Source organism: Mustela nivalis (assembly GCF_964662115.1).
Source record: "Mustela nivalis genome assembly, chromosome: 6".
Lineage (NCBI taxonomy): Eukaryota > Metazoa > Chordata > Mammalia > Carnivora > Mustelidae > Mustela > Mustela nivalis.
This window is the reverse complement of record NC_139025.1, coordinates 65,048,442-65,064,541: the sequence shown is the minus strand read 5'-3', so window position 1 is coordinate 65,064,541 and position 16,100 is coordinate 65,048,442. Positions and strand designations below refer to the sequence as shown.

Below are 16,100 nucleotides of genomic sequence, written 5' to 3'. Positions count from 1 at the left end.
AAATATAGGGATACATATGCAATGTGTCTAGCATAGTAACTGGTACATTGTAAACATTCATTAAATCACTTTTTTTTTTGCATGGAGCAATGGGTGTGGTGCATAAACAATGAATTATGGAGCACTGAAAAAAAATTAAATAAAAAAAAAACACTTTTTTTTTGGGTATTAGCCTGTAGTAAGTACTACATATTTGAATTAGCAAAGAAACACAGATTTCTATACAACTACAACAAAAGGCAAATAAGAAACAGACTATAGTAAATTGCTTCTCTTGGTGCTTGCTTCTCTTAGTATCCATTGTTATCAGTAGCTGATTTCCTTTTGGTCCAGCTAAATATCTTCCAGTCTTGAGCATTTGAATCTTTGTTTTCTATTTTTGCATTTAAAAAATTGTTTTTTTAAAGATTTTATTTATTTGGCAGAGAGAGAGAGAGAAAGAGCACAAGCAGAGGGAGCAGCAGGTAGAGGGAGAAGCAGGCTTCTGCTGACTGAGCAAGGAGCCCAATGCAGGACTTGATCCCAGGACCCTGGAACCATGACCTGAGCCAAAGGCAGATACTTAACTGATTGAGCCACCTAGCTGTCCCCTTTTTTTACATCTTTAAAAAGATTTGTTTATTTGTTTATTATTATGTTCGATTAGCCAACATACAGTACATCATTAGTTTTTGATGTAGTGTTCAATGATTCATTAGTTGTGTATAACTCCCAGTGCTCATCACAACACGTGCCCTCCTTAATGCCCGTCACCCATTATCCCAACCCCCTAACCCCCTACCTTCTGTAACCCTCAGTTTGTTTCCCAGAGTCTTTGTTTTCTTAACTGCATTTTTGGCTGCGTCTGTTTTGTGCAATCTATAAAAATCAGGTACACCAAAAACTCTAAATCCAATTTCTGTGAAATATGTTACTTAATAATAGTAGAGGCTATTTTTCACAGTGTTTTCATATAAAACCTTAAACTAGACATAGTTCTTGATCTTAAAAAACAAAAAACAGTATCAATTCAGATGAAAGTAATAAGTGCACATTAAGGATCATTTTGTTACTCTCAAAGCTTATGTAGTTACCTGGGTTAATAATGAGAATTTTTTTTAGGTGGTTGTCGTGTGTGGGGAATAACTCCTTGTTGAGAGTGAATGCTTATTTTTCCAGTTTCAGTGTATAAAGGCGTATTGGTGGAAGGGAGGGAAGGCACTAACATTGAAAACTTATGCTGCTTGAGGAATTTGACTTAATTTGTTTCATTGGACAGAGACAGCATATTGTAGTATTACCTGTAGACTCTGAAGACACGCTGCCTGAGTTTGTGTCCCAGTTCTGCACTTAAAGCTTCCTGACTTTGGGTAAATTACTAACCTTTCTGTGCCTCGGTTTCTTTATTGAGGATTATTATACACCTACTTCAAAAGGTTGTTGTGAGGATTAAATAAGCTAACATACATAAAGTCTCTAGAAAGTGCCTGGTCTGTAGTACTATATAGTTGTTAGCTTTCCTTTACATTTCACAAATTTATGTTGCTCTGTAATTTCACAAAACTCCTGTAAGGTCCGTGTCTTCTTAATCTTTATTTTATCGGTAATAAACTAAAGTTCCATGAGGTTAGCAACTTATCTGTAATCAATCACCCATTTATTTATTTATTTAGTAAAAGATTTTATTTATTTATTTGTCAGAGTGAGCATAGGCAGACTGAGTGGCAAGCAGAGGCAGACGGAGAAGCAGGCTCCTGCCGAGCAAGGAGCCCGATGCTGGGATCACGACCTGAGCCCAAGGCAGCGGCTTAACCAACTGACTGAGCCACCCAGGCGTCCCATTGCGCATTTATTTAGTGATGCAAATCCTAGATTGCTTCTTCATGCATTCGACTATGACGTTAGTATGTTAGTTATTAAAAAAATTCTAAAAATAGTAATCACTTATGAGATTTATATGGTATTAAGTAATACCAATTTTCATTTATCAGAAAAACATTTTTGCTACTTGGCAATAGAATTAATAAATTAACCATTTTTGAATTTTGAGTAGGGTGTTAATACTTTGAAAAAAATCTGTTGTTGACCTTTACTTTAAAATATTGCATCAAGGGGCACTTGGATGGCTCAGTTGGGTAAGCGTTGCTCAGGTCATGCACCCAGGATCATGTGATCCAGTCCTATTTTGGGCACTTTGCTCACTGGGTAGTCTTCTGCTCCCTCTCACTGTTCCTCTGTGAGATAAATAAATAGATAAATAAATAGAATCTTAAAAAAAAAAATACCCCTTCAAGAGGTAATGGAGATATTTTAAAATGTGTTGTATATTGCAATAGCTATTTAATTCAAATTTGTTTGTAAGTTTTATATTATGTTATATAATATAGTATATAAATATAATTAAATATATAATATGTATAAGTATATAGCATATCTATGTAATTTGTAACATCATTTTGTAGATGACAATCATAAGGGTACCTTGAGGGTTTTTCATAATTATTTTTTTCACTTATGATCTGGATGCTATCTGTGATTAAGTAGATTTTCCAGATCCCCAAGGTTCACACATTTTATAGAAAATAGAGGTAGTAATGTTAACTAATTTTAAACACTAATGTATATTAATCGTATTACCTGACTTGAGACATAGGTGTCTGCCTCTATGGCATCTTTTATAATAGTTCAGAGTACTGAGTAAGAACTTAAAATCAAATATTAAAATAAAAGATGAGGCAATTAAAAAAAAATTTTTTTAAATTTTTATTTATTTATTTGGCAGAGAGAGAGATCACAAGTAGACAGAGAGGCAGGCAGAGAGAAGGGAAAAGCAGGCCCCCTGCCGAGTAGAGAGCCCAATGTGGGGCTCGATCCCAGGACCCTGAGATCATGACCCGAGCTGAAGGCAGAGGCTTAACCCACTGGGCCACCCAGGCGCCCCAAGATGAGGCAATTTTAATAAAATTATGTAACAGAGGGGTGGAAGTGTGTTAAACTAAATCCTAAAGCCAATCTTCTTTTAGGAATCCTTCCTTGGTTTTTCTTCCGCTTCCTCCACAAGCACACAGACACAATATACCACACTCACCCAACAGGATGAAATAGAAATATTGTTTTATAATCTTCAGATAGGTAAAAAGCCTAAAACTGCCCTTCTTCTCTATTTTCTACATGGTTTCAGGAAGCTTTATGCACAACATACTTTGAGATTTCCAATTAGAAGCGGTAGCAATTTTGTTTTGAATAGTTCTAAAGAATCTATTGGCTGGGTGTTTCCTCTTCAGTACCCTTTGGCCTACCTTTTAAATTTCTTTTGGGAAAATGCAGCTTGCTGCCAGTAATTCATTCTCTCACTTTGTTCATGGAAGTTGCTGAATTCGATTATGAGTTAGAACACTTACCCTGGTTTTACATTTGGTATATTCTTTCTTACTTTCATTTCATGTATAACATATTGGTGGCAAAACTGCTGCATATCATTTGAATTTCTGGATCTGATTCTGTCCAATAAGAAGTTACCCAGATCTTTTTCACAGAACAATCTATCTTTCTTTCTTAATTATTCTCCTGCCTCTTCCCTAATTTGGTTCTCACCAATTCATTTTACTTCTCTCAATTTTTTTTTTCTCAGTAAATTATTTTCCCCCATCCCATCTCCTTGAGGAATAAGGAGGGCTCTTCATCCTCAGCAGGGCAGAGTTTCCTCTCAGGCCACTGAGAGGAAATGAGCAGAAGGGGTTTCAAAACCAGCTGCTTGGCTCCTATGATTTTGAGTCTGGAGGGTGGATCTAGTGCTCTGTTAACATCCAATTCCTGTGATTGCTCTATTGCTCTTCTCTGGAAGAGCTGCGTTCAGAATTGTAAATGCTTTCCCCTGCATTGCAGTTTAGCTAAGAATATTCTAAAGGAATTGATGTTGGTTTTCAGTGCTTTTGCTGTAGTACTTTATCTGGTTTAGGAAAGGTTCTTGTTTGGTTAGGTTTCTAAGTTTGTAGGCTTGGATTCTGGCAAAAAACTGGTTGGTTGATGTAACAATGCGATGACTTATTTTTAGGGTTTACTGTCTAGAAGTATCTTTTTCAGCATTTTATGAATTACCATAGTGATAATAGGCTAATTTTTCTCTGTATTTGAAGACTTGACTGAGGACAATAATACCTTTCCCCCACCTTGAATTATACAGGCCAAGGATTTAAGGTTTTTCTTTTCTTAATATTAAGTTGTTTTATCTGTGATTTACTGTCTCTGTTACTAGATGAAAATGTGGAATTTAAGGGAATTGCTTTTTGTTAAATAATATGTTACTTATTTTGTTCTGGAAAGGAAAAAAACCACAATGGAAGTCTGGTGCAGCCATTTTATATTCGAAACTCTACTGAACCTAATCTTGCTAGTGAGCAGGTTTAAAAGTTGCTCTCTTTTTAATGGGCCCTCTCATACCATGTTTGTGGCTTTTGTTTTCAAAGATTTATCTATTATACTTTGATTATTTATTTATTTACTGTAGCCCACCGTAGCCATTCTTTGCACTAGATCTTCTTTCTGGAAGTCCTGTTTTTCTGGAGTTGAGATCAATAGAAAAATGAAGATGACATGGATTTTCATTGGGAAAAGTGGTGGTTAGGCATTGGTTGCAAGGATATGAATCTTTCTCTAACACCAGAATACTTTTAGCCGTATATATATTATGTGATTTTAAATCCTGTAAGTTAAAATGTTTGTATAGAAGTAGTAGAAGAGGGACTTTTATGAAATCATAGAATGTTAAAGCTGAAGAGGGATCTTAGGGATCATATAGTAACTATCCTGATATTGTGTAGAGGAACAAATGGAGGCTTGTTCATTTCTTTTTTAGTCCATCCATCCATCCATCCATCCATTCACTGAACAAATATTTATTTAATGTTTACTGTTTAAGGTGCTGGAGATGTCCCTACCCTTAAGGAGTTTGTAGTAAATAGATAATAAACATTATAAGTAAGCTAAAGAGGTAGAAAGTGGTAAAAGTGATCTGGGGTTGGGGTGGTGCTTGAGGGTGAAGGTAGATTTAGGGTAAGCTGCATTGAAAAGATGATATTTGGGCAGAGATTTAAAGGAGATGAGAAAATGGACTTATGACTCTCTGAGGGAAGAGTCTGTCAAGCAAAAGGAGCAGCCAGTTTAAGGGCAAATGGATAGGAGCATGTCTAGCTTTCTGTTCAAGGGCCAGTAAAAAGGCAATTGGCTCCTTGGCTTAGAAGTGGAGAGAGTAATAGGTGATGAAATTAACAGAATTGGGAGGTAGGAGGTAGGGAACTGGCTAGATTATGTGGAGTGTGGTGAATTGTGAGGACTTTGGTTTTTACATGAGTGAAATGGGGGAAGGTTGGGGGTGTGATGAGGGTTTTGAGCACGCATGATCTGACTTACATTTCAACTGAATCATTCTGACTGCACTGTTGATGAGAGATGCCAGGGTAGGGTTGCTAGATTTAGAAAATAAAAATATAGGACACCCCACTCAGTTAAATTTGAATTTCAGATAAACAGCGAATAATTTTTGTATATATATGTCCCATGCAATATGTGACTGACTATTCACCCATATGGCAGAATGTTAACTACTCTTTTATATCTATGTCTATTTATATATATATATACACTTTAAATTCTTCAGTGTTACTGTTGCTTACTATAAATTACCATTACCACGATCCTGCTGGTTCCAAGGCTTGTGCCCTTAATGCAAATTTTGTCTTACTCTTTCCTGTATTATCTATATTACTGTTTTTCACATCGTAGTCATCTTATACCTTAGAACATTAAAATGCAGTTTGTTGGACCCCAGCCTACACCTACTGAAGCAGAATTTCTTGGGGTAGAACACGGGGTCTCTATGACTGCCTACTGTTCAAGGTTCTAGGTACAGTAGAACAAGACATACAGAAATCCTTACTGTAATGGAATTAACATTTTACTGGGGAGACACAATTAATAAAACAAGTAAGTAAATATACAGTATGTTAAGTATCAGTAGAGATGCTAAGAAGAAAGAAAAAGTAGGAAGGGAGGGGGAAATGTCCAGTAGAATGGTGAAGAAACTGCATTTTAGATGGTGGCCAGTGAAAGCATCACTATGCAGTGATGTTTAAAAAAAGTAATGGAGAGAACCAGGTGGGTATCTGGGGGAACAGGATTGTAGGCTGAAGGAACAACTGCAGAAGGCAGGTGCATGCTTCGTGTGTTTAAGATGCTGCGGGGGGTGGGGGGGAGGGCGGTGTCTGTGGAATGGAAGGAAAAGGAGGAGAAGGATAGAGGATGAGATGAGAGAGATAAAGGGGAATGGCTGGTGACTGTTAGCATTTGGGCTTTATTGTGTGTTGGAGAGAGATTTGGATATTAGACCCAGTTGTGGCATTATCTCTGGATCTGTTGCTTCACCACTAAAAAGTGAACAGAAGACTAAGATGATCTCTTTAAGTTTTCTTCTGCCCTAAAATAGTCTGTAATTTGAAATCTATTATTTCTCTTCTGTTTCTGCTTTCCCCCCCAGCTCTTCGCAAGTAATTAGTTAATCATTTGGGATTGTTGTATATTTTTCATGAATCTATCTCTGTTTGTGCTCCTATAGCCGAAGTTTGAGCTCCTTATAGCTCCTTTTTACCTTTATGTTGCCCTTGTTCCTCTTTCGTTACCAAACTTGAAGATTTAGACAGTCCTTTAGTAAATAGGAGGAAATAGTTTCTTTGTCACCTTGTTTAACCGTTCGTTAGCCATTAGTTTTGTCCCCATCAGATTCTTGTTTAATTTTAGCTAATATAATTAAGAAACATATTTTTCTCTACCAAGAGATTGAAATTCTAGTGAATGGCAGCTTGACTTAAAACACGGCAGAAAGAGAAGAAAGAGCCTTGACTGAATTCAAATCCCAAATGCTAGTCCAAGATTAAGTGAAATGTAATGTGCAGGGAATCATGAGATTCTTAACTAGATGATGATTCTTCCTTTTTTTTTTTTTTTTAAGCTTTTATTTATTTATTTGACACACAGAGATCACAAGTAGGCAGGCAGGCAGGCAGAGAGAGAGAAAGAGAGAGAGGAAGAAGCAGGCTTCCTACAGCACAGAGAGCCCAATGTGGGACTTGATCCCAGGAATCATGACCTGAGCCGAAGGCAGAGCCTTAACCCACTGAGCCACCGAGGCGTCCTTAACTAGATACTTTTATGGAAAGGAAAACCTTTTGGTAGGTCTTAGTCTTAAATAGATGTATGCCTAGAAATAATTGGGTGAGATCCTTCTAAAATTATTTTTGTTTGTTTTTTGGTGGGATCTGTTAACAGATGACAAGGATAAAAGGAACATGTCATGAAGTTTTATGATCTTTAATATAAATTCTGTTGAAAGAACGAAGCAGTATTAAAACTGTTGTTGGTGCCTTTGAAACCCAACACAAGAAAATAGGACTTGTAGGCTCTCAAATTATAGCTTTCATGTGGTAGTAATGAAACAGTATAATCACTCTGAGTAAATCTGCCATATTACAGGGTGATATGAATTGTAAAGAAAGAAATCCCAAAATCTAAATAGTATTTTGGAGTTTGATCTGTTTTGTTTTATGTCATCTGCTAGACTTTGAGAACTTCAGGAGAGTCAGAAAAAGAGTGTAATGTTAGGTACCAACATATTAGGTTACATTTATGACAACTTTAAAGATTGGGCAATCACACTCTAAGATAGTAAGTTTATAGTTATTTTTGCTAATCATTTTTATCTGTTGTGTATTTGGTGGGACTTTTATGTGACTATTCTCTTAAGCCTGGCTGAAATTAAATATAAGAGAAGTTCTAATTGGAGCTTTCTTGACTGAATATTTCAGGAGGAATGAGGTAGAAGGGACTCATAAAACTTAGCTAGTTAGACACTCAGCTGCATATATTTATTTATAGCCTTCTATCTTGCTCATTTGTGTTCTTACAGTATAAAACTCTGAAAATTTAAATTAACAGACTATTTATACACCTATAATAGGAGTCTATTTAAAAACAATGGAGTAAATTATGAAAAACAAACGAGGCTTTTTTGGCACTTTTTGAACATTAGTGAGTTCTTGAGTTGAAAATATGTTCAAGGTAATTTTTGTAGCTATGGTAATTTTACTGGTCCAGGAACTATGCCAATTCTAAGTACAATATGATTTAATTAGTATAGGCTCAGTGTTTTTGTTTAATGGACACCAATTTTATTCATGATATTCAAGACATGCTTAGTTCCAGTGAAACAGCATGAAAAGTATGCTCTTTATTGCTTTTAAAAACTACCCAATTAAAGATATGGAAGTAAATCTTTAATGAGATAGCTTCTCTGACATTAAAAGAGATGACTGTGTTCTACCTGCTCTTGGCAAAACCAAAATTAGATTGTTGGGTGATTGAATAACTTGGTCATGAAAACGTTTATTTTTTATTTTATTTTTTAAAAAATATTTTATTTATTTATTTGTCAGAGAGAAAGGGAGAGAGAAAGCGCACAAGCAGGTAGAGAGGCAGGCAGAGGCGGGGAGAGAAGCAGGCTCCCTGCTGAGCAAGGAGCCCGGCGCAGGAGACTTGATCCCAGGACCCTGGGATCATGACCTAAGCCAAAGGCAGTGGCTTAACCCACTGAGCCACCCAGGCATCCCGAAAACTTTTATTTTCTAAATTGAAGTTGGCAAACTGTGATCTGTGGACCATACCCTGACTGTTTTTGTAAATAAAGTTTTATTGGAACACAGCTGTGTTCATTCATGGACATACTGACTGTGCTTTTGTGCTATAGTGATAGTGTTGAGTAGTTGTGGATCATATGATTCCCAATGCCTAAAATAGTACTGTTTGGCCCTTTAAGGAAAAGCATGCTGACCCCTGCCATATATCTAAACTTTTTGTAGTCAAACCGTGTTAAAGTTCTGATGGAGATTTTTGAAGTTAGTATTTTGGGGTTTAATTTCTCACTCTGCTTCATTCTAAAACACGCACACACACACACACACACACACACACACACAAACACACACACTTTTGAGTGTTAGTTTCCAGCTTTCTCATCCATAGGTAAGCATAATACCACCTTGCACCATTGCTATGAGTAGTCAAGGAGAAATGTAAATAAAATGTTTAGGGTACTTGGCATCAAGAAGGAATTCAAGCAATAAGGGGGTATAATTAGGGGGAAGTTTAGGTGTTTAGTTGGGTAATTTAGGATGGCGTGCTTTCTAAAAATTTTCTTTCTTTTTTTTTCTTCCTAAAATTAACCAAAAAAAAAAAAAAATTCTGAATTCTAATTTGTCCATAGAACTGGCTGTAGAGGTCTGTTTTATCCATGTTTTAATATAATCTTGTTGATTAACTTCCCATCTTTTCCTCCCTCCCTTCTTACCTGTCCTTGTCTTCTCTTCTTCCTGAACTTCATACCTTCCTTTCTGTTTCCTTTTTGATATATGTAAACCTTGGTACTAAATTTAGGTCAGTGAGTAGTAACTATTCCTAGGGAGAGTATGCAGAGAACCTAACACACTGAAGATTCTCTTATCTTTGGCTCTGTTTTCTAGGAAACAAAGGAACTCTAAAATCTTGTAATGGCCTCTCCCCCTCCACCCTCTATTCGTTTTTTTTTAAGAGAGTGAGTGAGCATACTTGTGGCTGCCCCCTTTATTCTTATGTTATTATGTATATTAATAGCCATCTAGGTGTGTGTAAAATCTGTTTTTACCACAGCAAATTTTGGGGCAGATCTTGAGCTTTGTCTTGAACCTGATGCCAAGAATGTTTAGATAGGCATGGTTTTCATATTTTCAGGACAAATAGATGATAGATTCTCTTTAACATTTTGAAGGAAACTTAAAGACTGAGGGATGAAAAAATTGACCCAAGCAGGATCACTTAGTTATTTCCTTGTTTCATAAAAATAAACTTAGAAGTTAAGTTATTTTACTTGACTTTATTTTTAGGAAATCAGTTTGAAACCTGGGACCTAACCTTTTCAAGTTATTACAAAACCAACATTAATATAAATAACAAAGCAGAAAAAATTGTTAGAATAGTTTTGTTTTTATTGACATTTATTATTTTGTGAACTTGGTGTAGGCAGCCTGGGTCTAAGGATCCAGAGTGGGGGTTCTCCACAGGACCAGCCAAGAGAGTCCTTGGCTTGTGTGTAGGGTAGAAATCAGACATGAGCTGGAGAAAGTGAAAGTGAAACAACAGAACAAGATGGTCTGTCTGGGCAATCTGGAAAGGAAAACAGAATGAGTCTCATTGTTGCTTGGGGCTAGGGTTTTTATATTGGAAAGGGGTCTAGGGCATGTATTCCTTTGGGAATCCAGGGTAGGGTCTGATCAAAGGTGAGAGTCAAGTGAACAATAAGGTAGCACTATTGGTGCCAGTGTCAGCTGAGGTTTGTTCAAGCTAATGTCCTGGAACATATTTGGGATCTAGCTCTTCTTAGGTATTTGGGGCTTAGGACAAGCTCAGAGAATGGTTAACTTTTTTGCTTCCCTCTTAAAGTGGGAACTGAGCTTCTTTGGCTTATTCAGAGGCAAATAAGGATCATAAGTAAATGAGTTTTACTAGAAAAACAGAGTATTTCTAGAATGGAGTCTCTTCAGCTTCTTTACCTTAATAGTTCTAGCATTAGCAGACCCTTGGATAATAGTATCAACAGTTACCCACATTTCATAAGGCTTTAGTCTCCCTCATTTGAAAATCTCTTTTTAAAATATATTTATTTATTTATTGGAGAGAGAGAGGGAGAGAAAGAGAGAAGGAGTGGGATAAGAGGGAGGGAGAAAGCAGACTCCCCACTGAGCAGGGAGCCTGACATGGGGCTGGATCCCTGGACCTGAGCCCAAGACAGACACTTAACCAACTGAGCCACCCAGGCACCCCTGAAAATCTTTTTATCCATAATAAATTTAATTCTGTTCTAGTTTAGTTTAACTAAATCAGTTTATGGTTTAAAAAAGAGTTCAGAACTGGTCAGAATTTTTCATTGGGAATTCCAACCCTTTTTAAAGCTAATACTTAAATGCATTAAACCTAAATTTTATATGCTATCTTTCTATTAAAGTTAAAGTATTCTTCCTGTTTTCTCACTTATTTTACAGTAAGCTGAGATTTTGGTAGAGGCAGATTTTAATCCCTAGTCCTTCAGGTTTCTGTGAGTCACACAGGGACGTTAAATGATTTTCTGAGAACTGCAGTTTTAGTATAAAATTAGGGACATAAGTGTTGAATGTACCTTATTTTATGTATTAATAGGAACCAGAGAGCAAGGTTTAAAAAGTAATTTTGTGTCTGGAAATAGGTAAATAACATGGAAGATGGGGGATTATTTAATTAAAAGAAGGTTTTTTTGAGGGGTTAAGAATTTTATCTTGCCAGGATACAGAGAGAGAGAGGGAGGAGATTCCAAGTCCTGGTGAAACATAACTCAAAGACATATAGTTAGAGTTAGCATTCTGTTTGCTCATGTATGGAAAAACCAGTAACAGATTGATTTACTCCCATCAAAGGAGAAATGGGCAGGGGGGAGAAGAAAAAAAAAACATATTTGGGAATAGTGAATTTTGTTTCCCTTTAATTGGCTATGTCGTTGATGAACTGGCAACTAGTAAAGAGGACAATCAGGTTATTCTGCCCGTGGTAGGTAGATGCGTTGTCAATGAAAAACAGTTTTAGTTGTTTATGAATTCTCCAGAGGACGTTGGGTGTTTAACTGTGACTTCCATGTAAGAGGTTGTCTCTGTATTATGTCTGCCACTGTCCTCATTAGCATTTCCATGTGGGGTCTGTGTCAGAATTTCTCACTTGCTTTATTAAGTCTTAGTCCCATGATTTTTTTTTTTTTTTCATTTTGTATTCTTAGGTGTGTTGGATGGGCTTTCCAAAGGTTGATGCTCCATCTTCCTGTGGTTTTGTTTGCCATTGTATGTCATTATTTTAACATTGTCTTTGTGTAAATTGTTAGTCTTCAGACCAAAAAGGTCTTAGTCTATTTGAGACTCTATGGGAGATCTGAAGCACAATGTGTAAAGTGTTTGCAGGGAGTTTCTCTCCTCAGTTATCTAGAAGAAATTGGTAAACCAATAAGAAGTATTTATCTAAGTAGTTTATGATCTTTTACCTTACTTTTGCTTTGAGAAAGTTTAGGTTAGGATTTTGGAATATTTTGCGAGTTTTCTTCTTTATAGTTAGATTTACTATTGCTGTGTGTGTTATCATTGACAAAGAGTGGAAATAATCTTACAATAATTTCTGTTTCCTTCTAGTCAAAGACTGTTGGTTTGCTCGATGTGGATGTGTATGGCCCTTCGATTCCAAAGATGATGAATCTGAAAGGAAGTCCAGAATTATCACAGAGTAAGTAAAGACAAGCTAGATAATATAGTTAGACATAATAGTTATGCCTTTTTTTAAATTAACTCCTGAGTTTCAGGCATTTTGCCATGTACCCTGTGTACCTTCAGCATAGTGTAGTATGGTAATTCTGAAATCAGAAATGGAGCCACACTGTCTGGGTTTGAATCCTAGCTCTGTTATTGACTGTGTGGCTTTGGCTGAATTGTTTAACCTCTTTGTACCTCGCCTCTGCCCCTTATGTAAAATAAACTTAACAATTTTGCTGTGAGAAATCATTCAGTTAGAAATTGCAGGATGCCTGGGTGGCTCAGTCAATTAAGCCGTTGCCTTTGGCTCAGGTCATTACCCCAGGGTACTGGGATCGAGTCTTGCATCGGGCTCCTTGCTCGACAGGGAGCCTCCTTCTCTCTCTGCCTCAGCCTGCTATTCTGCCTGCTTATGTGCTCTCTCTCTCTCTCTCTCTCTGACAAATAAATAAATAAATAAATAAAATCTTAAAAAAAAAGAAATTGCTATTAAGTGTAATGCATTTGACCTTGTGCATGGCACATAGTCAGTGATCATTATCTCTTTACACTAAGTGTTTGGATGTTTGAAAGTATTTGAATAGAAAGTATATATTTGTGTTAGCAGACATAAAGGTTATTTTTTCTAATCAAATTTTTGTCATGTTTGTCTTAAGGTATTTTGAAAAAAAACACCCAAAACATTAGTTTATTTTTCCAGCCTTCACTGCTATTAATAGGACAGTAATTTTTTAAAAAATTTTATTTATTTATTTGACAGACAGAGATCACAAGTAGGCAGAGAGGCAGGTAGAGATAGGGGGAAGCAGTCTCCCTGCTGAGCAGAGAGCCCAATGTGGGGCTCGATTCCAGGACACTGGGATCATGACCTGAGCCGAAGGCAGAGGCTTTAACCCACTGAGCCACCCAGGTGCCCCAGGACAGTAATTTTTTGAGTAAATCTTTTAATATTTACTCTGCTTGTTATTACACTCTCTTGGAAAGCTGGAAAATATAAAGCATTAAGAACAAAGAGGGGTCACCTGGGTGGCTCAGTGGGTTAAAGCCTCTGCCTTCGGCTCAGGTCATGATCCCAGGGTCCTGGAATTGAGCCCCACATCAGGCTCTCTGCTCAGCGGGGAGCCTGCTTCCGCCTCTCTCTGCCTGCCTCTCTGACTACGTGTAATCTCTGTCTATCAAATAAATAAATAAAAAAAATTAAAAAAAAAAGAACAAGGAGATGCTGTGATCATAGAATGAAGTATTGGATGGGGGTGCCTGGCTGCATTGGGCTGTGGAGACTACTTTAAAAAAAAAAGTATTGGAAAAACTTGTAATTTCTTGAAAAATGGTTTTAAGTGAATGAAATTAACTTATTCAAATTTATTTCAAATTTTAGGGGTGCCTGGGTGGCTTAGTTGGTTAAGCAGCTGACTTTTGATTTAGGCTGAGGTCATGATCTCAGAGTCCTGGGATGGGGCCCTGTGCGTTGGCTCTGTGCTCAGTGGGGAGTCAACCTGAAGATTCTCTCTCTCTCTTCCCCTTCCCCTGTCTGTGCTCATGTGTGCTCTCTCTCTCTCAAACAAATGAATGTTTAAAGAAAATTGTATTTCAAATTATAACTAGAGTATATAATTGAAGAATTTCTTCTCATTTCTTATTGGGCTTTTTCTTTTCCATAGATCTAGAACAAAATGACTATTTACTATAGGGTTTTTGTTGGATTATCTGTGTAAATAATAGAAGTATTTTGTTGTTGTCATTAAATGTTAATTAGGCACTGTCTGCTATTTAATGTGCTTTTGTTTGTGTTTTCGTTGTTGGAGTCAATTACAGTGTTAAGTTCTGAATAATTGTAGGAAATTTGAAGATGTAGTGATGATAAAATTGACCCTAGCAGTCCTATATCATAAACACCCACTGAGTTTTCTTGTTTGATGAAAATATAAACTTAAAAAGCTAAGTTATTCTAGCTTCTTTTTTCTTTGTCCTTTCAGTGGAATGCATACTTAGTTTGCAAATATGTGACATATGCCAAGATGTCAAACTTTCACAAAGGAGTAATGAATTTGCGTACTTTAAATGATAGACTTATTATGTCTGTCTCTTGATTAAAGTAATGTGAAAACTGGTGCAGCAGCACATGAGTGATGGCAAAACGGAGCCCTGGTGTCAGTTTTTTCTTAAGTAGTCTGTTCAGTCTATGCCAACATAAATACTTGAAATGAACTTTAATTTCTTTCTTCTTGTTTTACTGAAGCTGTAATCTTAAATTTGATGTTTGCAAATTGGCTGCCATTAAATAGGCTTTCTGGTAAAGATGAGATACTGGAAATCTTGGAAAGCCTTAAAAGAATACTTCTTTTGTGTTGACAAGCTGATCTTAAGTCACCCAAGAAATAAATTGAATGGTTAAGGCATTCACTTAAAAGAATGTGGATTCTTAAAGGCCCAAACTTATAAATTATTTTTTTGAATCTTAGATAAACCTGCCACCATTATACTAATTGGTCTCATTTTGACATTTCTGTATTTTAACATTTTAATTTATCCTGTTATACTCTCTATTGCAGAAAAAATTATCTAATTAACAATAAAGAAAAACTGTGAAAGATTTGTTATCAGCAGGTCCTAAATCTTTGTAGTCTCTGAGAAACAAACTGAGGGTTTTGGAGGGGAGAGGAGTGGAGGGTTAGGTGAGCCTGGCGGTGGGTACTAAGGAGGGCACGTATTACTGGGTGTGGTACATAAACAATGAATTTTGTAACACTGAGAAAATAAAAAAAAATCTTTGTGTTTATGATTAACACCTCCCTCAAGATAAATGGGTTCGTCTATGTCTCTTTCACTTTTTGAGTTATATCAGGGAGCTGTCATTAAGATATGTAGACTAGTGGTATGGTACATTTGTAATATGCCATATCTTTTAGGGCTGTTTGTACTTCACGTTTCTCTTTTCTAGTCTGATTCCAGGTTAAAAATTTTTTTTTCTTATTTCCTAATCTCTGATCATTCCCAGTGTTTTTCAAAATTTTTGGCACATTTTCAATATCTTCTCTCAGATGAGAAAAATTAAAAGAACTTGCTATTGTTAGGTAGTGGGAGGATTAACTTGCAATTTTATTTTTAATACTCTATTTTTACTTATGTGCCTTGCAAATTTTTGCTTTTTAAAATAGACTTCATTATTGCTGATTCATAGTTACTTTAATAATTTACTGGGTACTTTAGAAACCTTTTAGGGGTACTTAAAATGTATTTCTTTTTTTTTTCCTTTTCCTTTTTTTACAGGAGAACAGAGCTTTATTTTTATTTTTGATTAAGATATAATTCACATACCATAAATGTCACCATTTCTCTTTTCTTTTCTTTTTTCTTCTTTTTCTTTTTCTTTCTTCCTTTCTTCCTCCCTCCCTCCCTTTCTTTCTTTCCTTTCTTCTTTGTTTCTTTGTTTCTTTCTTCTTTCTTGTTAACAGAAAGTAAAGCATTTAGGAAAGTAATTAGGTAAAAGCAGGGTGTAAAATGAGTTTGGAAGGTGAAAGACCCAGGCACCTGTGTGGCTCAATCGGTTAAGCATCTGCTTTCTGCTTAGGCCGTGATCCCAGGGCCCTGGAATTGAGCTACCTTTGAGCTCCCTGCTCAGAGTCAATTTCTCCTTCTCCTTTGGGTTCTCTCTATCTCTCTTTCTCTCAAATAAATAAATAAAATCTTTAAAAAAGCCAAAATAAAATAAGATAAAAT

At 36.3% G+C, this 16,100-nt stretch overlaps 1 protein-coding gene across 10 annotated transcripts in view; it reads left to right on the top strand.

Moving 5' to 3' along the window:
• NUBPL (NUBP iron-sulfur cluster assembly factor, mitochondrial) overlaps positions 1–16,100 on the top strand; it is a 205,750-nt gene that overhangs the window by 37,693 nt on the left and 151,957 nt on the right. For all 10 annotated transcript variants that reach the window (XR_014313608.1, XR_014313609.1, XM_082737927.1 and 7 more), the window contains one exon: positions 12,264–12,354. Coding sequence is in view for 8 of the 10 variants with exons in the window: in XM_082737927.1 (XP_082594053.1) it covers positions 12,264–12,354 (91 nt within the window). In the remaining 2 variants the exon portion in view is untranslated. The remainder of the gene's footprint in view (positions 1–12,263; positions 12,355–16,100) is intronic.